Source organism: Oreochromis niloticus, linkage group LG4 (assembly GCF_001858045.2).
Source record: "Oreochromis niloticus isolate F11D_XX linkage group LG4, O_niloticus_UMD_NMBU, whole genome shotgun sequence".
Classification (NCBI taxonomy): domain Eukaryota; kingdom Metazoa; phylum Chordata; class Actinopteri; order Cichliformes; family Cichlidae; genus Oreochromis; species Oreochromis niloticus.
This window is the reverse complement of record NC_031969.2, coordinates 26808053-26831097: the sequence shown is the minus strand read 5'-3', so window position 1 is coordinate 26831097 and position 23045 is coordinate 26808053. Positions and strand designations below refer to the sequence as shown.

General features: G+C 40.4%; 1 protein-coding gene across 1 annotated transcript; it reads right to left on the bottom strand.

Moving 5' to 3' along the window:
* Window positions 1-994: 994 nt before the first annotated feature.
* On the bottom strand, window positions 995-22433 carry aclya (ATP citrate lyase a). Its single transcript, XM_003442027.5, has 28 exons — window positions 22276-22433; window positions 19798-19958; window positions 17864-17986; window positions 15887-15949; window positions 15566-15756; window positions 12648-12727; window positions 11427-11557; window positions 8456-8574; window positions 7772-7908; window positions 7613-7674; window positions 7397-7514; window positions 7116-7270; window positions 6386-6479; window positions 5881-6022; window positions 5568-5736; window positions 5382-5486; window positions 5089-5285; window positions 4935-5016; window positions 4737-4847; window positions 4496-4623; window positions 4309-4402; window positions 4058-4212; window positions 3818-3968; window positions 3568-3711; window positions 3224-3337; window positions 2614-2696; window positions 2327-2403; window positions 995-2233 (listed from the first exon to the last, which is right to left on the bottom strand). Exons 2-28 carry the CDS (start codon window positions 19954-19956, stop codon window positions 2139-2141), a joined length of 3279 nt encoding a protein of 1092 aa, XP_003442075.1. The 5' UTR covers window positions 19957-19958; window positions 22276-22433; the 3' UTR covers window positions 995-2138.
* Between the last annotated feature and the right edge of the window lie 612 nt (window positions 22434-23045).

The window sequence follows — 23045 nt, the reverse complement described above, 5'->3', positions numbered from 1 at the left end:
TTGTAAATAAACAAGAGTCACTGACATGCGCACTGAGTAAAAGGCGTGCCAGCGGCCATTCCCACCTGTCTACACATGGAAAGGAAAACATAATTAACGTGGTTTCAGTCTGCAGGCTCAGAGCAAGCACGTCGTAAATACACCAAATATCTCTGTAATCACTTTAACATTGTGCGTTTGCACTGGATATGAAAGCCGTTCAATGCATTTGTCTGAAACAAAAACGTCCCCGTCTAATAATATGTCTTTGATTTGAGAATTACATCTAAAGGCGAAACAATTAACTCTCAACAGCAGCGCAAAGCAAGTAAAATCGCAGTGATTATACAGGGCAGTAAAATACCTAATTCCCTCAAATGCACAGTGACGCTACCTTGTTGTATACCTATATCAGGTCATGCTGTAACTGCGTTTGCCTCACAATACGTCGAGACGTTCATAACCCTGTCTACACGTGGGAACCTCAAATTTACCTCAAAACAGCTGGAGTGATTTTTAAGAAGTAAATGCTATCCCGGATTGTAGATTTTTCTTTTTGTATATTTTACTTCATAACTGGGAGAATTCAGCCGTTGTCCAGTCAGTGGCTTCGTAAATTACACGTTTACCTTTGAGGGAAAAGTCTATGTAATGTCACCCAGAACACATTAGTCTCAACAGCTTAAAAACAGAAGGATACTGGACTTCTTTACGTTTAGATGTTAAGGTTTTCACAGAGGTAAAGAAATCCGGTTCCTTTCTTTTTAGCTCTTAAGACTAAACAAGAAAACGATCCCAACGGTTCGTATTCCTGGAGGAGACACTAATCCCGTGGGGTTCTGGCGCCCCCTTGTGAATAAAGACAAACACATGCATTGATACATTTTAATGATTACATTTTAATGTACTTAATTATACCGTTATCAACATACAACAAATCAGTACACAGGAACACTTAGCCCACACTCAAAGATAAAAAACAAAAAACATGAAGACACTGAAAACACGTTTCTGGTTTCCCACAGATTTGATACACTTTTTAACCACAACTGCATAACGATAACACTGGTGATGCCTGCCACATATAGATACCCTTTTGGACCTTTTTTTTTTTTTTCTAAAGAAGTTCAGTCATTCTGGAAAGATTTTTCACATCAGGCATGAAACAACCTTTAAAACTGCACTCAGAAGAATTAAAAATCAGAATGAATAAAAACCATACCTCACTAATTGTACAAAAATAATACATTTTATTTAACCCCAATTGTGCTGGCACAAAGATATTTTTATTAATAATTTAGCTTTTTGTTACTCACTGTGTCTCATTTATCATATGCAATGGTACCCTCTTAAATAACCAGGTAAGAGGAGAAACAAAACAAAACAAAAAACCCCACTAATTACATATTTGTTGTTCTTATGACTAATAACATTATCTGACCATTTTAATGCTTTCAAAAAATACTCCCTCATGTTGTACCAGCTGGGAGAGAACATTTCCTGTGCACTGCAAATGGCAGCACCTGCTAGGAATGACTCATAAAAATGGTCCCATCACCCACAGTAAGCAGACTACAAGTATCACTCATTACTACTGTGTCAAAGGCAGTACAGAAAATACAAATTATAACATTCTTGTATCATTTGGTTAGTTCATTATTAATTCATATGTACACAAATAAAGATCTGATGTACAGTATGTTGTGATATTATATAGGAATTATTGCACTACATGTTCACCTCTTGTAGTAAATGGCACAGTGAAGAGAGCAGCACAGAAACATGAAACACTGTCGCACAGACACACATGCTACTTTAATATAATGATGTAGTATTTGGGGGTAAACAACAGTACTTCTCTAGTCATCAGTAACTTTCTGTTTACTTCCTCGACTGTATACCTCGTCCGATTGCTCTCCAAAACACATTTTAAGACTGAAGGTTCACAGTTTAGCAGGTTATATATTAATCATGTGAGCAGCGCTGACAGGTTTCCAGAACTAAATTCTTTCCACCACTTGGCATTTACAGCTATATTAATCGTAACATCTTCCCTATGTTATGACACTGATTTGAGATGATGTCACAGTATGCACAGGGGGTACTGATGGCAGGGTGAGGGACCAAAAAGCTGCTGCTATACGGTTTAGTCCCTCTGTTTACATAGACATGTGCTCTGGGAGTACATAGGAGATGTCATCCCAAGGGTGGCGATACAGACCCTGTTTCAGCCTCTTCTGATCCAGGTAGTGTCCTTAAGGAGATATATAAAAGAAAGATTGGTTATCATTACAAAGTAGAAGTGTTTGCTGTCTTGCAGACATTACTATACACGGAGACAACTCACCAATGAATCCCATACTGCGACCCAAGACAAAGATGCCATTCAGAGCACCAATTTCCACAAACTCATCTGCTTCATCCCTGTCAATGTGTGATAGACAGGGAAAAAGGTTTTTTAATAATATATGTATGCTTATGTCACATAATCCCAACAGCCTTACAGCCTTATTAAAAAGCTGTAAGGCTTTTTAATAAAAGTTGTGGAAGAAAAACAATGCCATCCATTAATTCTAGTTAAAATGCTGTTCTTAAGAGAAACCTGGTTTAAATTTTAAAGAGAAACTGGCTCACCGTGTAAATCCACCACAAGTCCTGAGCAAGTCCACAAAAGCCACACCAATGAAGCCATCCACATTCAGGATCAAGTTGGGTTTCTAGGTAACACGAGCACAGCATAAAATCATTACAAGTGGACTTTTCATACCCTTCATTATTTTCCCTCTCTCTCTATATATATATATATACACTATTGCAATGATAAATTCTCATATTAAACATGGCCAGTGTTTCAAATAATGACATTAGCATATGTCAATATAATCTGTGTTAGCCAAACACTGAGACGGCTCTAAACATTCAGCTTCAGTTTTTTCTGCTCTTTGCTGGATACAGACATGAAAAAACAGGTGATATCCCTAATTTCATTGTTTATGGAGACAGCCAATTAGACGAAGTTCCACTTAAAGTGATTATGACGTTAAAAGTGAAGAGCTAAAATTACTTGTTTCAGAGAGACGATGAACTGGCAGCACCAAGGCCCTGGATGATAAAGATTATTTTGAACTGTGAATCATGCAAAGCTACTTTGGTGGAGTCCAACATTTTGGATTTTGAAATAATTAGAGTAAGTCCCCTATAGTGTAAGAAATGAGTTGCTTTCTAAAAGCTATTTCAAACTTACCTTAGAGGTGGTGATTTTCTCTACTTCCAGAGCATAGTCCAGCAGCTGTGTGGAAGGAAAATGCTGCTTCACAAAGTCCTTTAAGATCTGGACTCTCATGTCTGGATTGTTAATCTGAAAAAGCACAGATAATTCAATTTCAACATCTCTTCTCCTCAGTCAAAATTGTTGTCTTCCTCCATCAGTATTAGCCCATCATATAAGATCATATAAGAATTATTAGATATGGTGCACACCTATATTTCTTGTATTTTTAAATACTTAGTTTTTCTAAAGTAGCTAAATTGCCAGAATAACATGATGCTGTATCAGATGCTCACACGTTAAGTAGCCATGGTACTCACCGACTTGACTCGGTGTCCAATGCCCATGATCAGCTTGCCATCTTTCTTCATCTTGTTCACAAATTCCATGGGCAACATGCCGCTATCAAATGCTTTGCTGAACTGCTTTGCTGCAGCATCCAAAGCGCCTCCAAAACGGTCACCCTAAAAAAAAATTACAAGAAGAAAGACATAGATTACATTTAGGTGAATGAGTTTTATAGCTATATAAATCAAGTAAATAGATCAAAGACAGGTGTGGGTGTCTTACAATGGTGAGAAGGCCAGAGGTGAGGCTGGAGATGAGGTCTTTGCCAGCTCGGGCACAGACAATAGTGTTGTGTGCACCAGAAACAGCAGGGCCGTGATCCGCAGTCACCATTAGACACATTTCGATGAACTGGCAGGCATACCTCGGCAACCTGCACACAAAGATTATGAAACATCATAAAAAGGTTGCATAGTTCAAAGATTTCTCCGGAGCTATTTATGGCTGGGTTAAGAGCCTGACCTCCTCTGGAACCAAAGCAGCCCCAGAGTGCCTCCGAGACCGATTTCTGACTTGAAGACCTCAGTGATGGGCATGCCAGCATAAATGAGCTCCTGACCTCTCTCGTCACAGATACTGGTCATGAAAGAAGCTGGCTTACGGATCAGACCGAGCTCCTGAAAGGCAAAAATAATGAGAAAAATGAAAAACAACTGCCATCTCTCCCTTTAAAATCTCTGCTCTTAAAAAGTTATTCTTTCTGGCATACTCACTCTTGCCCACGAGTAATCCATTGGTACAGTGGGAGGAGGCAACTCTTCAGCTGGCTGAATAACTCCCTTCGCAACAAGGTCATCATATACGGATCTGCAAAATTAAAAATAACACAAAAACATTAAATTTAGATCAAGAATTGCTGCATAAGAATATTAAAAAACCCCCTCATGAACATGCACTGACTTGATGATCTCCCCAAGCTCATCAAAGCTTTTAGGGACAAATGCACCAGCTTCCTTCAGAGCTTTGTTCTTAGCTACTGCTGTCTCAGAGGCCTGGTTGGCACAAGCTCCTGCGTGGCCAAACTGAACCTGAACACATTGTGTAACACATCGAAGAACACAATTAAAGCAGCAATTAATTTCTGGAATGTCTCATTACTCATCTGCTTAATATGCATCAGACCCTAAATCTGCCCTCTTACCTCTGAGGAGAACATAGTGGCACAGGTGCCAATACACCAGCACACAACTGGCTTTGTGATTCTGCCCTGTTTGATAGCTTGGCAGATCCTGTATTCCTCTGTGCCACCAATCTGTTACAAGGGCACAGACAGTCAGAATTTAGCAGCCAGCAACAGTTTAAAACTCCGAGCATCAGTGTGTGATGGTTTACTCCTCACCTCTCCCAGTACGACAATCATCTTTACTCCAGGAGTGTCTTGGTAGCGCAGCACATGGTCAGTAAACACAGAGGCTGGGTATCTGAAGAAGAATTATGAATTATGTCCCAGCTCAAACCACATTTAAATTCAGAGCCAAAAAGCACATACGTACCTATCCCCACCAATGGCCACGCCTTCAAATACACCATCAGTGGTGCGGGAGATTATATTGTTAAGTTCATTGGACATGCCGCCTGATCGGGACACATAGGCCACGCTTCCTGGGCGATACAGCTTGGAGGCGAGGATGTTATCCAGCATGCCTCCCGTGTTCCCGATCTTGAAACAGCCTGGCTTGATTCCTCCAACCTGGACAAAACAAAACAAAAGGTGGTTTACTTAAATTAAACAACAACAAAACAGAAAGATCTGGTAAAATCTCATAAGAGGTGAAGAAAAACTAACAGTTGCTGGTCCAATGATTGTGACACCCTTCTCATCTGCTGTCTTGATAAGCTTCCTCGTGTGGGCTTCAGGGATTCCCTCAGCAATGATGGCAATGGTGCGAATCTGAAGACAAACAAAGAGAAATGCTTAACCGTGAAGCCCTTTTTAAAGTTTTTATAGGCCACAGATGCTGCAGCTGGGTACCTGTGGGTACTGCATGGTCTCTATGGTGCTATCAAAGGCTGAGCGCAAAGAGGCAAAGTTGATGAGCACATCTACATCTGGATGCTTCTTCATGGCATCGCTCATGTTCTTATACACAGGGAGGAGGATCTCTTTATGTCCCCAGTAGAACTTCTGTTTGTGGTCTCCACTGGAAGGCAGCCAACAAGAAACACATATAAGAAACAGTAAAAACAGTACAGTAGTCTCAGAGGTTCTTACAGTTATCTTACAGTAAACGGGCATTACACTGAGAGCAGACACAAACTAAAGAGGACAGGCGCAGCATACTTACGTGAATGGGTAGACCATAGCTGCGACAGATGGCTCATCTCTGGAGCAGACATAGTCAAAGTCCAGCATGCCCTGTACTGCCCGAGTCTGCATGCCCCACACTATTGACTTTGTGTGTTTAGTAAAGAGGGTAGTTGCCTTTCCTACAGAGAAAGAAAAACTCTTAGATACTGGTGGCACTGTTAACACTGTTTAAATAAAATTGGACATAAAAAAAAAAAGAAAATCGATATGTGAGTCCTTGTATTAAAACACTGTCACCTCCATTTTCTCCCAGAGTTTGGAAAATATGAAAATGAAATTTGAAAGTGGAAACATGGAAATAGTTCAATATGGAAATAGTTTTTGCAGACACCTATTGCTGACCACAGAGGGCGCTATAACACCTATAGTCAACTGTGCATACATAAAACGCCTTTACCTACTATCCAGTGATGGATGCAAGAATGACAAACAGAAAGGTTTTGGCATTTATTGTGTAGTCTCGTGGTCGGTGTGTTTCTCACCAACGGGGGCTCCAGTTTTAGGCTTCTTTGCCGGTGAACTCTCAACTTTGCCTTTGTTTTCAGAGAAAGAAGCAGTCCTGCTGGATGCTGGTGTCTAGAAAATATAAAAAAAGAAGAAAAAAGGACCTTTTTTTACCCTTGCATGTCCCAAAAAAAGGTTTCTCAGTAAGGACAGCCTAGCTGAGAAATTATCTGCTTCAGCTGTGATAAACGGTAAAGCCGCTGGATGAGTTGAGATCACGTGCACTTGATGTGCATGTGTCCTGGAAATCCATTAAAAATTGTTTTTATTGATGACCCCAGTTTCCCAGTACTTCATATTTATTCACACCAATTCCCAGTAGGACAATTCATATTTCATTTCACTTTGTTCTTCTGTTGTAGTGCACATCTGAAGCAAAGACAAACACACATGCACACACACACGCACTTCCTTTGCTGAAATCTTGCACTGCACATTTTTAATGGATGCCTCGAGCAGCGGGCTACAACCTTGCACATCCGACTGCAGACTCACAACTAGAGCAGCCCACAGATCCCTGCACTGCTCTTTATATAAGAGCAGTGGAGGGAACTGTTTAATCTGGTTCACTATGAGGACAAGATAATAGTGACTGAAACAGAGGCTGTGGCATGTAACCTACATTTGAGGAAATTGACTGATGTAAATACACTTCACAGTGATATGCAAGAATATCTTGATGGTTTATCGGGCCAGTGCGTGTCATACCGATGTGCTGCTGTTGGAGTTGAGGAGGAAGTTGGCAGTGTGGGCAGCAATAGGAGGCAAGTTGGCAATTGGCCTGTGGCCCAGCGCCATGCCAACAATGGCAGTCATGTGGGTTTCTGTGCCAAAGACATGAATTGGGATGCCAGTGGTCTTTCCTGTGGAGAAAGGTCCAGAGTCGAATTAACTGTGGTTTGTAACAGCTGGCAGGTGCTTAGTCTCAAGACTACATTGATAGATTACAATATGAAGCCTAAATTTACAACATATCAGGAAAAACATACCAACTTCTCCCATCACTCTTAGACCTTCCTGGTAGTTGGGGCCTCCACGTCGCACAAAAATAGTGACTTCATGCTCCTTCAGTGGCTCCTGATAATCTCTGATAGCCCGAACAATTCCCTTTGTCCAAAAGGACAGAGATGCTCAATTAACACATGATATTAAATAAGAAATATTGATATATTATTAACACCATGTATACAAAATGCACACTGTACCTTAAATGTTGCTGCTACATTTGTGAAGTTGGCTATGCTTCCTCCGATTATCAAAACCTTCCCTGGAACACATTAATATGGAAATAATTTCATATAGAAATAATATTGTTAATAATAAAAAAGCAAGAAAGAAAGCAAGAAAGTTTACACAATTCCCACCTTCAGAGTGCTTTTCTCTTGTCATCAAAGATAAGATGGTCTTGGCATAATCATAGGTCTGCTGTTCACTCGGTGCTCCAGAATACTCTCCATAATTGGCCAGCTCGTTAACCCCACCAAGATCACAGATTGTGTCACTGAGGGTGTTTCATATTAGTAAAGAGATAGAATAGAGAGAGAAGAAACAGATCAACAAAAGCAACCACTGCTCTGTTTTTCTTATATGGGGCATTTTCAGCTGCAACAATAAACACAACTTCAGGAAAAACAGACCTCCAGAACACATCGCCTTTATTCATTTAATACTGCACTGTAAACAGATACAACAACTTAACAGTGCACAGGGGAAATAATTAGTCACGCCTGATGGGTCTGCAAGTCCCGCTCTACACCCCCGACAGACGGCAGAGCGAGTGAGGCACTGCTCTTTCTTCCAGACTCTCAGTAAAACAGCAACATCTAGGAATCCAATTTAGCTGGCAGCTGAATGGGCAGAGTCTAAACTGCTGCACTATCAGTATCCCTACTGCATCTCTGGCATTCTCCCCTAATGCTAAACCCAATTATGCACAGAGGAATGAATTTAATGGTGATCAATACTAGAGATTGTTTAGACTAAACATTTAGTTGAATTACTTGAGAGCCATGGATTCTAGCGCGTATGTTAGCACTATGACTAAGTACCTGTACACCACTGAGGCACCGCCGCCTGCCACCATGGTCCAGATTCTGCCTCGAGGATTAAGGAGAGTGAGTTTCAGGCTGGCTCCACTCTTAGCATCAAGGTCTGCAATATAGGCCTCCTACAAAAGGAAAAGGAAGATAAAGAAGTACGGGCACTGTTAAATATTGAGAGTTATTGCCTTAATCAGAGCCGGACCTTTTACAAGCATCTCACTACATAGTTGTAATTTGTCCTTTGCCTGCCCTGCAACATTAAAGGAGCCATTAATTAGAAATACTGTATAGATATTGACAGCAACAGAGGATGTGATGCACATCAGTGGTTGTTTGTGACAGTCAGGTCCACAGCTGGTGGCTGAGAGTAAAAAAAGCACCCAATCAAAGGCACCTGCTGTCCCTCATCCCCACTTCGACTTGCAGCAGCCCAATTAGACCGGGCCGTCTGCTACACAGACAGACAGTCTGTCTCAAACCAGCTCCCACATGTTTCAGCCAAAAACAAACAAAAAACAACCATCCTGTAAATAAATTAAAAAGAAAAACCCCCCAGCCTTTTTCCATTCACAAGCTTGCTACATTAAATATTAAGTTCTGTCAGTGTAATTCAAAAGTACAATAATCAGTCATATTCATCTTCTAATTATTGAAACATTCTTTCATGTTATAGGTCTTTTCATTTATTATAAATATAGCTCCCACGCGGAATCCGACGCGGCCGGATTCCCGGCCGCGTCCTCAAGTCATGCGCGGCTCAGCTGGCTGGAGTGTTTACACATATCTTCAACCTTTCCCTCTCTCTGTCTGTAGTCCCAGCCTGCTTCAAAATGGCCACCATCGTCCCTGTACCCAAATCCTCCACCATCTCATCATTGAACGACTGGCGACCTGTAGCCCTGACCCCCATCGTGAGCAAATGCTTCGAGAAGCTGGTCAGGGACTTCATCTGCTCCGCACTACCCGACTCACTGGACCCTCTACAGTTCGCATACCGCCACAACAGGTCCACTGATGATGCCATAGCCCTGACACTCCATGCTGCCCTGTCACACCTGGAGAAGAGAGACACGTATGTGAGAATGCTGTTTGTAGATTACAGCTCAGCATTCAACACCATCGTTCCCTCGAAGCTGGACAGGAAACTGCAGGATCTAGGACTGAGCAGCTCCCTCTGCAGCTGGATCCTTAACTTCCTGTCTGACAGACGCCAAGTGGTCAGACTGGGCAGCACCACCTCATCCCCCATCACACTGAACACTGGTGCTCCACAGGGGTGTGTACTGAGCCCTCTCCTGTACTCACTCTACACCTACGACTGCACGGCCACTAACAACTCCAACATCATTGTGAAGTTTGCGGACGACACTACAGTGGTGGGTCTTATCACCAACGGTGATGAGACGGCCTACAGGGAGGAGGTCAGCGCCCTGACCCACTGGTGTCAAGACAACCATCTCACCCTCAACGTCGCAAAGACAAAGGAGCTGATAGTGGACTTCCGGAGGTGCAGAGGAGTACACACCCCCATCACCATCAACGGCGCCGCTGTGGAGAGAGTGAGCAGCTTCCGCTTCCTTGGTGTACATCTGGCTGAGGATCTTACGTGGTCAGTACACATAAACAAGACAGTGAAGAAGGCGCAGCAGCGCCTCTTCTTTCTCAGGAGACTGAAAAGATTCGGCATGAGCCCCCGCATCCTCAGGACCTTCTATCGCTGTGCCATTGAGAGCATCCTCACTGGATGCATCACCACCTGGTATGGCAACACCACCGCTTACAACCGCAAAGCTCTCCAGAGAGTAGTGCGGTGTGCTGAACGGATAATTGGAGGTGAGCTTCCCTCCCTCCAAGACATCTACAGGAAGCGGTGCCTGAGGAAAGCGGGGAGGATCATCAAGGACTCCAGTCACCCCAGCCATAAACTCTTCAGACTACTTCCATCAGGAAGGAGGTTCTGCAGCATCCGGTCCCGTACCAGCAGACTGAGAGACAGCTTTTTCCACCAGGCCATCAGACTGCTGAACACGTCATAGACACCTCACCCTCACTACTGGAACTTCAACATTATGCACTCCATACTGTACATTAATGCCACTGTTTTGCACATACCTACCTCTGTATATTTTATATTTTATATATCTTATTTTATTGTTTACTCTATTTCATTTGTAAAACATGTATATACACACTCACACACACACACACACACACACACACACACACACGTAGAAAAACATATTTAGTACACACATTCAGTAATGTATATACCTTTATATATGGTACATATATTTATTACTTTTTAGATTAACCATTTTTATATTTTGCTTGTTGCACGTTATTGTATTTTGCACAACTCTGTTGCTTGTGAAGCTTGCACACAAGAATTTCACTCGCATGTACTGTACCAGTGTACCTGCACATGTGATGTGACAATAAAGGTGATTTGATTTGATTTGATTTAAAGCAGAACATTTCATACATGTATGGGGTAAATTTATTTATTTTCTCCAAATCTTTATGCACCTGTTGCAGCCCAGGCAATCTTTGCTGGAGACACGTTTCCTCTCCAAAGTGAGACCTACAGTCTTTTTACGTGTGAATATGTTTGACGATACCACTGTTTCTAAATAATTATACAGGAGCTAACCTGTTTAAACCCATTAGAAAAAAAATAACATTTATTCTTCAGGTTAAAAACAGGTTTACAGGATCCATCGCAGTTAACACTATCCACTCCTTCTTACCTTTAAAGTACTGAGAAAGGCCATCACAAGAGGTCTAGGCCACTTTAATTAACTGAAACAGTGCCATTATTTTAGTTTGGTAAGGCACAGTTTATGAAATGATGAAGGTGATGGATGTTCTACTGTACCTCTGATAAAAATCTAATGAGTAATAATAAGAAACAGGCTCAAGAGGTCACAATTGGAAATCTGATGCATTTCTACCTCTGTCCCTCCAGTCCTCCCCTCACCTCGGGATAAGCCTCCCTGCCGAAGGGTGGAGGAAACTCCACATCTCCCCACTTGGCCTTGCAGATGTAATCAGCTGTTGCGTCGATCTTAGCGGCCATGTCCAGCACATAAACTCCATCTTTTGTGACCACTAAAAGGGGTCAAGGGGATGTCAAGATGTAATGTTAAAACGTATACTCCAGCATGCTAACCACAAACTAGAAATAATCTTGTAATTAAACACACACCACACTCATATAAATCAGATACAGATTTAAGTTCTTACACTCCCACATTATTGTGACATGCAGTCATTGAAGCTGTATAGCAAATGATTAGTTTGATTTAATTAAGTATGATTAATGTGCTTTAATACACATTATGACACTACACTGTATTCTAAATGATGGCGCCACATTTGGTTTATATTGTGTTGTCATTGATTTATATAAGATTCATTAATTATTTTTTTCCCTCTGTTTTCTTTTGTTACTTCTTTGTTGATGCACTCCGCCCTGTTTTGAGCAAAGGAGGAGGCTAAGGGTGAAGCTGTTTTAAATGCAGAGGCCAACCAATTGAACTTAACCATCTGCTGAGACCACATTAAGGAAATGTGGTTTCTTTTCTTTAAATTTACTTTTTTGTCCCTGTAGTTTCCAATTTGTTTTTAAAATGTTTTCCACTTCTGGTCACAGTAGATGCAGATTCTTTTGTTAAGCATTATTTTCAAGCCGAGATCTGTTCAGCTGGCATCTTTTGTGGGCTCACCTATGTCTAAAAATAGCCTGTTTTCATGATAGAGCATTTTTCTATAAAATTTGTCTTTTCAGGATATAATAAAACCCACATTTAAAAAAAACAAAAAACAAAAAAAACAAAAAAAAACAGTGCCTGTACATCCTTTAACTTACACCACATCAACAGGAAAAACTGCCAGAGGGCATGTACTGGTGCCTAATTACGTCTTTGCAAACACATGCTGCCTTCATCAAACAGAAAGTGCATGTATTATTTAATGTTTTTCCCCCCCTCGGTGTCAAAAATGTGCGTTTCATGATGATTTTTTTGTGATGCTTTCCTCTCTAATTTCCTTTTGATGTCCCCTTTCCAGTTTTATAACCTGATAACATATTAATAAGCTGGTGCAAGAATAAAGTGTAGATGCTATAACAGTAGCCTGTTCAGATATAGCTTGAGATGTTATTGTGGATTTGAGAAAATCAAAGAAAAAAAAACCCTACCCAGAGGGTTGATCTCCAGATAGGTGAAGAACAGGTCTTCATAAAGGTTGAAAAGTCCAACGATGAAACTGGCCAAGACGCTGCAGAAAAAGAGAGAGAGTGAGAAACAATAAGTTCAGTGTATAAAAGCCTGATTTTTGGATTGGTTGTAGCAGTGCCAGAATTAAATGGAGATGTCTGGATGCCGTGATGCATAATACAAGACAATCACATTAGAAACAGGGGGAAAAAAATTAAATACATGAAAAATCCACTGATATAAAATAAATTACTGGCTACAAATCTAGGGCTAGCTCAAGCTCTTAGTCACTTACGTGAGTGTAATAGCTTAAAAGACTAGCTTTGAAGAAGAAAAGTTGCCAACTAAATACACTACAGCCAATTTATTATGAAGAAAAATTCCCTAGAGTTGTCACTGACGCCTTGTTTCCCCCAGTATAAAAAAGTTTTATTATTATATTAGTGGTGACTCATGTCTTATGAATCTATTCTATGAAGCATGACTGATACAAGCCACAGAATGTTTACATAAGGAAGGACTACAAAGTATGAATATGAGTGCATGACTCTACCCTTTGCCACAGACAGTATAATTAAATGACAGACACAGGCTTCCAGGTGTAAAATCTGAAACAAATGGGGAAGTGCTTGAAGCCTCATTTAATCTAATCTGCAAGATGTTCATTTTGTAAATCATAGTCCTACTTATAATAAACGAGACAGTCAAGCAGGATATAGAAAAAGAGGGCAATTAATTATTAGCCATTCGAAAAGAGAGGAGAAAACACTGCACTGCCCTTCCCATGGACTTTGTATTGCATGTGGTGGAAGTCACAACCAACAGAGGTAAGCTGTTGAAGCAAACAGCTGTGCTTTTTGCAAAATCACAAACAGGATAAAGCAGAAAAGGAAAACTCCTTTATGCTGACATTATTTATACTTAAATATGTTTTACAGATTGCATTTTAAAGGTATAGAATTTGCATTATGATTGACTGTATGATCTATTTATGAGGTGATTTTATTATGTTTAAAAAATTCGTAACTGATTAGATTATCTTGATAGCAAAATATAATTAGGAATAGGTTGCTAAAATTATCCTTTGATAGTGAAATTTATTTGTGGTCACAAGCTTGTGAATCGATAGTGAAACAGAGTTCTAGAGCTTGATTGCATATTGTGAAGCCAGCTGTTTTTCCCTCCTGTGCTCTGTCTCCATGCTTGTGATACAGATGCATGGGTCATCTGTGTTATTTCAGTCAGATCCACCTGTGGCTAATCATAAAAGATGGCAGACGTGAGGGAGAAAACGAGACTCCAGTAACCACAGAGTGTCATAATGATGGCTGTGTCCATCTGTTATACACAGTACAGTCTATGATCTTTGCCTAGGTAGACTCTGATTCCCATGAGTCCCTTTAGTATGCATATGACACACAGCAATGAAAACTTTGCAAAAGGGCTCGTCTTTGTGAATCCATCTCTTTTTGAATATCAAAATCTCCATGACAAAAAATGTAAAACCTGCAAAACATTCTCATATAAAGCACAGTTTCTATGGTCTGTATTCAATTTCTTGAATTGAATCTAACTATTTTATCTTTAATCTGCAAAACAAATTATCCTCTGCATATTAACAATAATGCTCTAAATATACACAACAGGAGCTGCATGCAAACAATCTAATTTGCCTTCTCCATCACATGTCAAAACAGAGAAGTGAGAGGTTGCTGTAGGGGAGGCAGTGTTTTGCTCTCCTCTCCTCTCCTGTCTGTCAGTTCTGCAGGCAGCTCTGAGCCTCTGTACCCTTATCAGCCTTTTGTCAGGTCGCCGAGTGGCCCGTGGGGGGAAAAGAATGACCGAAACCCCAAGTGACTCAGCTTCTCATGTCTGCCTGTGAAGACCGGGCAGGGAAAACTAGCCAAATGCGGGTCTTGTTTTGAGTCCAGAGTGTGAAGAAAAAAAGTGTTTGTGGGGGTGAGGAGGTGAGCTTGGGCTGGCAGAGTGATTTCTGGGATGGCTTCTTCAATGTCAGCCAAGACAGTGAGACGGCCAGAATCTGCTGTCACAAGAGCAATGCTGAAGAGATGGATAAGAGGGGTTGGCGGAGGGCCAGCCACTGTATCCTTCCCATCAAAATAAATGGACGTGTTCTGAATGTGGCTGTAGCGTTTAAAAAAAAAAAAAAAAAAAAGGCTGGGAGTAGAGGCTGATCGAAGAAAGGCAAAGCCAAGGAGAGTTTGTCATTTGTCTAATGGGCAAATGGAAACCCTCTGCCCATGTACTGCTCCCCCCACATTTACTGGCGATATGAAAGTGCTCCCTCCAGCTTAATTTATTTGCTGCTCCTCCCTGTTGGTCAGTAGTTCCTTCTATTTTTAGTAGTTTAGTGATGAACACATCAATGTGTTTGGGTGACAGGGTATATTAATGAACATAAAATTGTTAATAAAATAATATTTTGCAATGTTTTTATTCAGTAATGTTGTCTTTTTTTAATATGAGAAGGGCTATAGTTTTTAAATGTTTAATTGTTCTCTTGTTTAAGTGCACATACACTTACTACGAAATAAGGTAAAGGCTTCCTGTAAAAAACAATTTTATCATGTAAAAGGTGTATTAGTATTTAAACAGGTTTCACAAAGATGCTGCTTGTTCTGTGAGGATGAGACTGTGTAAAGGCAATATACGATATTATTCCTGCAAGAGAAGATATTTAACCTTCCTTAAAGGCTAAATATGCAGCAACTGACAGTGTACACAATAACAGAAACCCCAGTCTAAGCTGTAATATGCAAAAAAGTTTCATGCTCATTTTCATAAACTGTACATACTGTGTCCACTCCCAGTCTTTGTCTACCCTGCACACATCAAGATTCTGCACATGCACTCCCTTTACCATTTCTATCCCACTTACACTTTCTTGTCATTGGGGACATGAGTCAGCAGGTCTTTCTTCACCAGGTCTTCACTGATCTTTTCATCCACCTTAATTAGTAGCTTCTGTGCCTTGGCGTCGACATCTCCTACGTCCACCCCGCCCTCGTGGTGAAACAGCACATAGTCCCCTTCTCGAGTGGCGTATATGCACACATAGAATTCCTCCTCCTGAACAATGGATAGAGTTTACAAATCTGTCCATTATATTTCCTGACTACTTTTTTAAATATTTGATTTAGCATCTACAGTAATATAATATGAATAAGCTAAGATATAAAGAAGTTGGGAATTTTTTTACCTGCTTATGTGGGACAAATGGCTCAATGAGGAAGTTTTTGAGAACACCTTTGGCTTTTCCCACCTGCAAGTCATTAAAACAAAAGTCTTAGGGAGCACCAATTAAAAAATATATATATATAGTGGGAAGAACTCACATGGGTTAAAAACACATTATAGCATGGTCTATATCTATCTATTATGGAAAACAACAGATATTTATAGATATAAATAGATATATTTACTGCCTAATTCCATTTTAGAGATACATTTACTGTGGGAAAAGCAGACATAAATGTACATGAAATTAAAAATGATAAAGCGCAGAAATAGCACTTGAATGAAGGAACTGACATTTTAAAAGACAAAAAACGGAAATGCTGTCATGTAGAACTGCAGGCATAGAGTGCTAACACAGCCACAGCTCATTTAGTAAAAGCTGTCAATGTTCTTCCGTTAAAGGCCAACAGGCGCAAAGCAACCAGGGACCGGCTGAGAGCAACCAGCCGTGGAGGAAAGAAAAAAAATACATATAATAAGGGTGAAAGCCGCCATTTTCAAGGGGAGAAATAAAAAGAAAAGACTGATGACAGTAGTGAAAATGATTGAAAAACTCACAGTAGCTTATACTCAGATAAATAAAGTGGCAAATATGAAACAGGCTGATAAAGAAAAACAGAAAGCAATGCCTTTATAGAATGCCATATCGTACCTGAATTTTTCAACCTAACCACTTATGTCACTATTACCACACAAAACATTAAATACTAATTGAAAAACTGAAGACGTGTGGGCAAGCAAAGTGTGAGTATCACAAAGGAAGTGACAGGATATATTTATTTGTAAGTGATGTTAAGGAAGTCAATCTAGTATGGGTGTTGTTCCTGTAAACAGCACCACTTAAACGATTTTTCATCGCGATAGAGTCAGAGAGGAAGACAAGCATCAGAAAATATAAGATCAGAAGAGTTAATGTTAAAATGTCCGCGGGAGGGCAGGCGGCGTAGATGTCTAAGTCTTTGAATGTGATAACAAGACAACGAAATGACATGGGAGCTTCAAATTGATACCATAGATTTATCCACTAAAAATCTCAGACAAGTTGGAATCTCAGTGACCTTGAACTAAAGAGCAGAGGTCAAAGGTCAGGTTTGCTAAAAACCTTGTGAATGTGATAACAAGGAGAAGTAGGATTCTGAAATTGATGCTATAGGTGTTTCTACAGTAGGATGCTGAGGGGTAGCACTGGCCAGTGCCAGTATTTTAATAATATGTATTCACTGTGGGCATTTTGAGGGCACAAGAAGTAAATCACATATGAATAAAATATACATGTTTGTACTAGTAAAGGTAATTTATCTACAAAATTACTTCATCCAGTTAAAATGATTACTCTACTGAATTACACTTCTCCTCGGGAGGGGACAATAAAGATGACATGGCCCAGCAAACTGAAACACTGCACGGACCATTGACAGAGCAGCAGCGGCTGCATTTATTCTTATTTACAGCCAGTAGCACTGCTGACACTGTCACCTAATTTGCAAGAAGATATGCAATTTCAGTGCTACACACACTCTTCTTCAGTGCTTTATGAACCAACCCAGTCTCTCCGTAACTCACTTCTGGATTTATGAGGCAAAGCGGCGTCTCAGTGCTATGTTGACGGAGTGAGTGTTTCTTCAGTGGCAGCACTTGCCTCAGCTGACTGGACTGATTTAGTACCAGCAGGCTAACAATGAAGTCAATAACAAACTGGGCAGCTGTTTAGGCAAAGTGCATCAGGGGAGGAATAAACATAAACCAGGCACATCCAAGGAAAACTGGGAAGGAGGGGAAGAGAAAGGGGAAAGTATAAGGGAAAAAAGGAGAAAAAGAAAAACACTGGGATAATATTGATTGGAGGACTGTTCAGCAAAATGCACACACTCTCAAGCAGAAGGGTGGGTGGAGGGAGTTGCCTAAGAGACAGCAGAGAGGCAGAGGGTGGATGACGTACTGTGGTTTCTTTCATAAGGCGGGGTTTGAGCCACTCTTTGACGCCATTTAGGTCCAGGTTGACGCCAACCAGACCCAGCTTGCCTCGTCTCTTAATGAGCTGGTCCGGCTTCACCACCAGTCTCTGAAGGAGGAAGGGAAAAAATATTATCACCAAGCTTTCAATGAATCCACCAAATTGACATTTTCAGTTTGAAAAGCTAAGTCTAAAGTAAATGTTCTAATTTAATCTGTAGTCATTCTGCTTTTATACTAGTATGTAAATATTACTTTAAAGGAGCAAATTGAAAATATTGAAGCTGGAGAGGTTTCTAGAGGTAACACTTAATGCATTTTAACAGCATAAGTATGAGATTTGACACCAGTGCGATGGTAAAAATGACCAAAAAACAAAAAACTGATTCTTAATTAATTCTTTTGAAATTTCCTGTGTGGGGAAAAAATGTCATCCCACACAGGTTTCCAGCTTCAATGCAACTATTTCATTATAAAGTATACAGTAAAAGTACTGAGCCACATACCATTACCTACGGGAGCTGCTCAACACCCATGCCACGAACCTGTCGGCGCAGTTTTTGTGCTGATTTTAATAACAGGAGGTTTGGAACTCTGCACTTATTGAGCTAAGCACCTTGTGTGGTGGCAGGTGTGCAAAAACAGGATGGAGTCTGATGTCTGAGTCTGACTGAGTCTGATGTCGCCTATCTTTATGCCACCTTAAGTTTATTCAGTGCAATTTTAACTTTTATCAATCTTCCAAAAAAAAAAAGAAAAGAAAAAGAAAGATGTCATCTTGGCCTTCTGGAAATTATAATTTATGAATCATGAATTTCATGATGTTTTCTACATTTATTAAACAGTAGAATGCATAATCACTGCATTAATTGGCAGAGTAATGGTAAAATCTGGGGCTGTTATTTGTAGTCCTGAATGAATTCTGCTTTCAGTGTAAGCCAAATGTTTCAAAGTGAATTAATGAATGGAAAAGGGATGGATAGGGGCCGACATATTCATGTTGCAGTGATAAAACACATGCTGTTTTCCTCAGTTCATCTTATTTCAGACCATAAGACTGCAGGTATGTCTTTTATAGAATTGCTAAACAATTCCTTACTGCTCTGGAAATCCCAAGTATTTAGTACCTGAACGATGAGGTGGCATGTATTTAAGAAATTATCTCTCATCTACCAACCATCCCATACGATGGAAATGAAAAATTACATAAAACCCCTACTGGCATCACCCAGTTCCTCTTACTATAGATGAAAAGAATGACTTATGACAATGGAGCCATTACTATCTGGGTGCTTGCCAGTGAGCAAATGAGGAGAGGGATGAGGGTGAAAGTTAATGCAATTTCTGAATCAATTCTGCAGCAGGACACATCGCTGTGGATCTGCCCTAAGCATCCTCCTAATACCTTCCAGATAAAATCCATCAGCAGAGAGGGAGGCAAACACAGAATGACATTTCATCTTGCAAGATGAGCAACAGAGTAATTAAATTAACTGATATGATAGCTGTCTATGTACGTCACAGCAGAGCAAACTGGAAGCCTGGAGAACCTGTGCAAAAATGCAAAACCCAGCTCAACTGTTGGCTTCTGCTGGGTGGGGCAAATATGAATTTTTTCTACGTCTTCTTTTTTTCTTGTGCTTTTACTTTGCCCCATTTCCACCAAGAATGGAACAGAACTGATGGTTTCCTCCTCTGCCTGTGATTTCAGCTAACAAGCACCAAGAGAGCACTCAGCTGCCAGCCTAAATAAATGTGCCTATAAAGAGGATATCCTTTTCCACAAGCAAAAGAGACTGTGCTTTGGAGATCAACGGTCTATAAATTAGAGACATAACAAGATGACTGTTCAGTCAGCTAAATAAAATATTACTTCACCATCCACATACATTACCGCCCTAAATGTTTCTCCTGCCTCACCTCTGTGAGCAGCCATGGGTGCTCCTGAGCCAGTCGGTCAAAGTTGGTCTCAGGTGTCACGTTTGCATAGCGGAACCTGTTCTGGATGGCTGCTGATGTGCAGATATACTTGTAGAGGAACTCCTTTCCCGTCTGCTCAGAGATGGCTTTGGCTGACATGACTGCTCGGGCGAGACAAACAGAGAGAGATGTATGAGGAGATATGCAGATGAGAAGTGAGTATGAAGGTAAGGGTTGATACAGAAAAGCGAACATGCGGTAGGTAGAAACAAAACAAAGCACAAGGAAGCATGCTTTTTGTTTTTTTGTTTGTTTTTTTTAAACTAAAAAAAATTATGCAAGAGTTCCCTAATGCACTGCTGTGCTCCCAGCACTGTCAAAAAATGGTCTGCTAACAAGATGACTGAAAGACAGCTCAGCGGTTTATATTCAGTGTGAGTAATAACAGACATACTTAACGGTAAAGCAATAAGAAACACGGTTAGAGGGACTATCAGGCCTTCTATCCTTCTGGACAATCACATATGAGGTTTGTTTCAACCTGACCGGACACGAACAGTAAAGCCAATGAAGCCAGCCCTAATGTGATTAGTATGGGTTTGTTTCATCTGCACACTAATGAAGTCATGGGCAGTTAGTTATTTGCTCAAACAACCAGATCCACACAAAAGCTCCAGCAGAGCAGGAGGAGAAATGACTAAATAAACTCACCTCAGAAATTTACAGTTGCAAGATAAATTATATGATGATTATAAACAATAAATAAGCAGCACAGATAAGAAATAATCTTTGGATGCAGGACCTGCTTTCCTTTACCGACAAAATGTGACGGAAGTAAAGTAAGAAACTCAGGCATCTGTAATAGCATCTGTAAAATTTTACTGCTAAAGGGTGGGGCGGTGAACTTTACACTTTTGCCACATGTTTCACTCAGTGAGGTCATCTCCACTGGAGTCAACAGAGGTCACAACGGGACATCAGTGTTTGAGTTTTATAAGCAGCCAGTTCTACCTATTCTGCACAGACACATCTGATTTCATAATACCAAGACCACAGCAAAGTAAATATGCTGATATGAACAATCATGAACAGCTTCAGGACTTAAAAATGATAGAAATAATCTTTGGAGCCATTTTCTAATTACTATGTAGAAGCAGCAAAAATATAAGGAAACCAGTACTTCTGCAGCATCACCGAACCCATCTCCGATGACAGCTGTTCAATTTTAAACAGGAGAAAATCTCACACTGAAGACTTGCATTTTTCTTCGCATACTGTGCAGAACATCTTGTAGAAGCACGAAATTAGATCTTAGCTTTTTTTTCTTTTTAGGTTCAACTTCAACTTACTGAAATTCTGACCATTTCCATTTCGAACTTGTTAGACATTTCAGTTTTACTGAGAAAATCTATGTAAGTGCCTTCTTACCATCATTTGCTGGTGTCCATTAGATCCGATCTGTTTTAAGATCATTGAAGTTCTTAGTTTTTTAAATTACATTTTTTGTTTAAGCATTGTCATTTTAACTGCATGCCTTCACTTGTATTTATGTTATACACTTCGGACCAGCCACCAGTCTGACTGCAGGGACTGATGTAGTTGACCCTCCAACAGCGTGTTGGTAAACTGATGAGACTCTGGATTCTCCATGTAACCTTTCAGGGATGGAGTACCTGCTCGGTCTGTTGCTATAAGAGATTTAATAAGCTGAAAGGTCTGACGTCTGCTCGCAGTTCTCTGCGTGCTACACTGCGGACCTGGCAGCTATTTCTTTAACGGATTAATGGGACTGTCATAGAGCTTTCTCATTATTGATCACTGCTGTCTCTGAGTCACAACAGCACCGAGTCCAGACCAGCAAATGTGGTTCAAGCAAAGCTCATCGGGGGTCACATACATCATCTCATTTCTGTGTTGCACCTGACCTGTCAAATGTGTTAAATATCACTGCTCCACAGAAACACTGGTTCAGATGACACACTATAACCTAAATTAATAACACAGGGTGATGGATGCCTGGGGAAGGCAGACCTAAAGCAAAACAAACAGCCGTTTTAAAAGAATGCAATCCAATATCAAAGTTGGAGTTTATTGTTTAATGTTTAGCTTTCATTATAACCCCACTAACTATTACAACAAAATCTTCCTGACCCAGTTAAAGGACCGAGTCACTGATTGAATCACACATCCCTCAGTGGAAGGATTTGGTCAGTCTGGTTCATTCATTTACAAACCGGTCAGACAGCCTCCCAGTTATCTGGCAAACATCCACATCACTACTCACTAAAGTCTTACTCAAACTTACTAAAAACCAGGATGTAGGAAAAGTACAAGTTAAACGTGGTTTGTGGACTGAGTAGTTCAACTTCTCTTCCTTATTTTATCAGACACAGAGAGAAAACAATAGACAAATAGTTAAAGGAAGTAAGAAAGAAAAACCACAGACGCATTTTTAAGTAACAAAGTGGCGTATTTTACCTTGTTTTTTGTTTTTATGTCGTCAGCAGCTGTATAAGTTTGTTATGGTCTGATGAGTGAATTTCCTCGGCAGTGTTGCTCCACTCTCGCCGCCTGTGGTGACCACTGGTGCGGGAGAACAAGGTTCCCAGTCAGTTTTGTCTCCATCGCCTATCTGCTGACAGGCTTAGCTGATGTTTCCTGGGCTCTGATTGGCTCTTTCCATAACGTACACTTTTGCTGCCTTCATGAACAGTAAGAAATATTACAACTAAGTTACGGAAGACACACTGGAGGCAAATAAACTGGTAACACTGTATATATGTAATTTAATTTTAATACATATCTTTTTGCTTCTGTAGCTATAGCTTTGATATTAAACGTTTTTAGCCCACATGCGCATCTTTCCTACATTATTGTCTTTATTGATGGATGTGTGAGTGGGCAGTTTTATTCATACTGCTCTTGAAGATAATCAGACGATTAAATAATACATTTATAATAACCTTTTAAAATATGAAGCATCGACAGAGATTAACCTTACACAGGAAAATCAGGCATAATTACTAGAAACAATAAAAGGAAAGATTTCCGGGAGCACTTGAAGCTATCAAGAGTTTTCTCACAAACCTGGCAGAGAACGAAAACAGTGCGATCTTGCACCCCTGACGTTGATTGGTTGTCATTGTTTTTCATCTACCCTGGGCCAATGAGGAAATCACTTGATCCTACACACAACCAGCACATCCAGTCTTGCAAAGAAAATGAACTAAGAGGTGAACTTTATGACA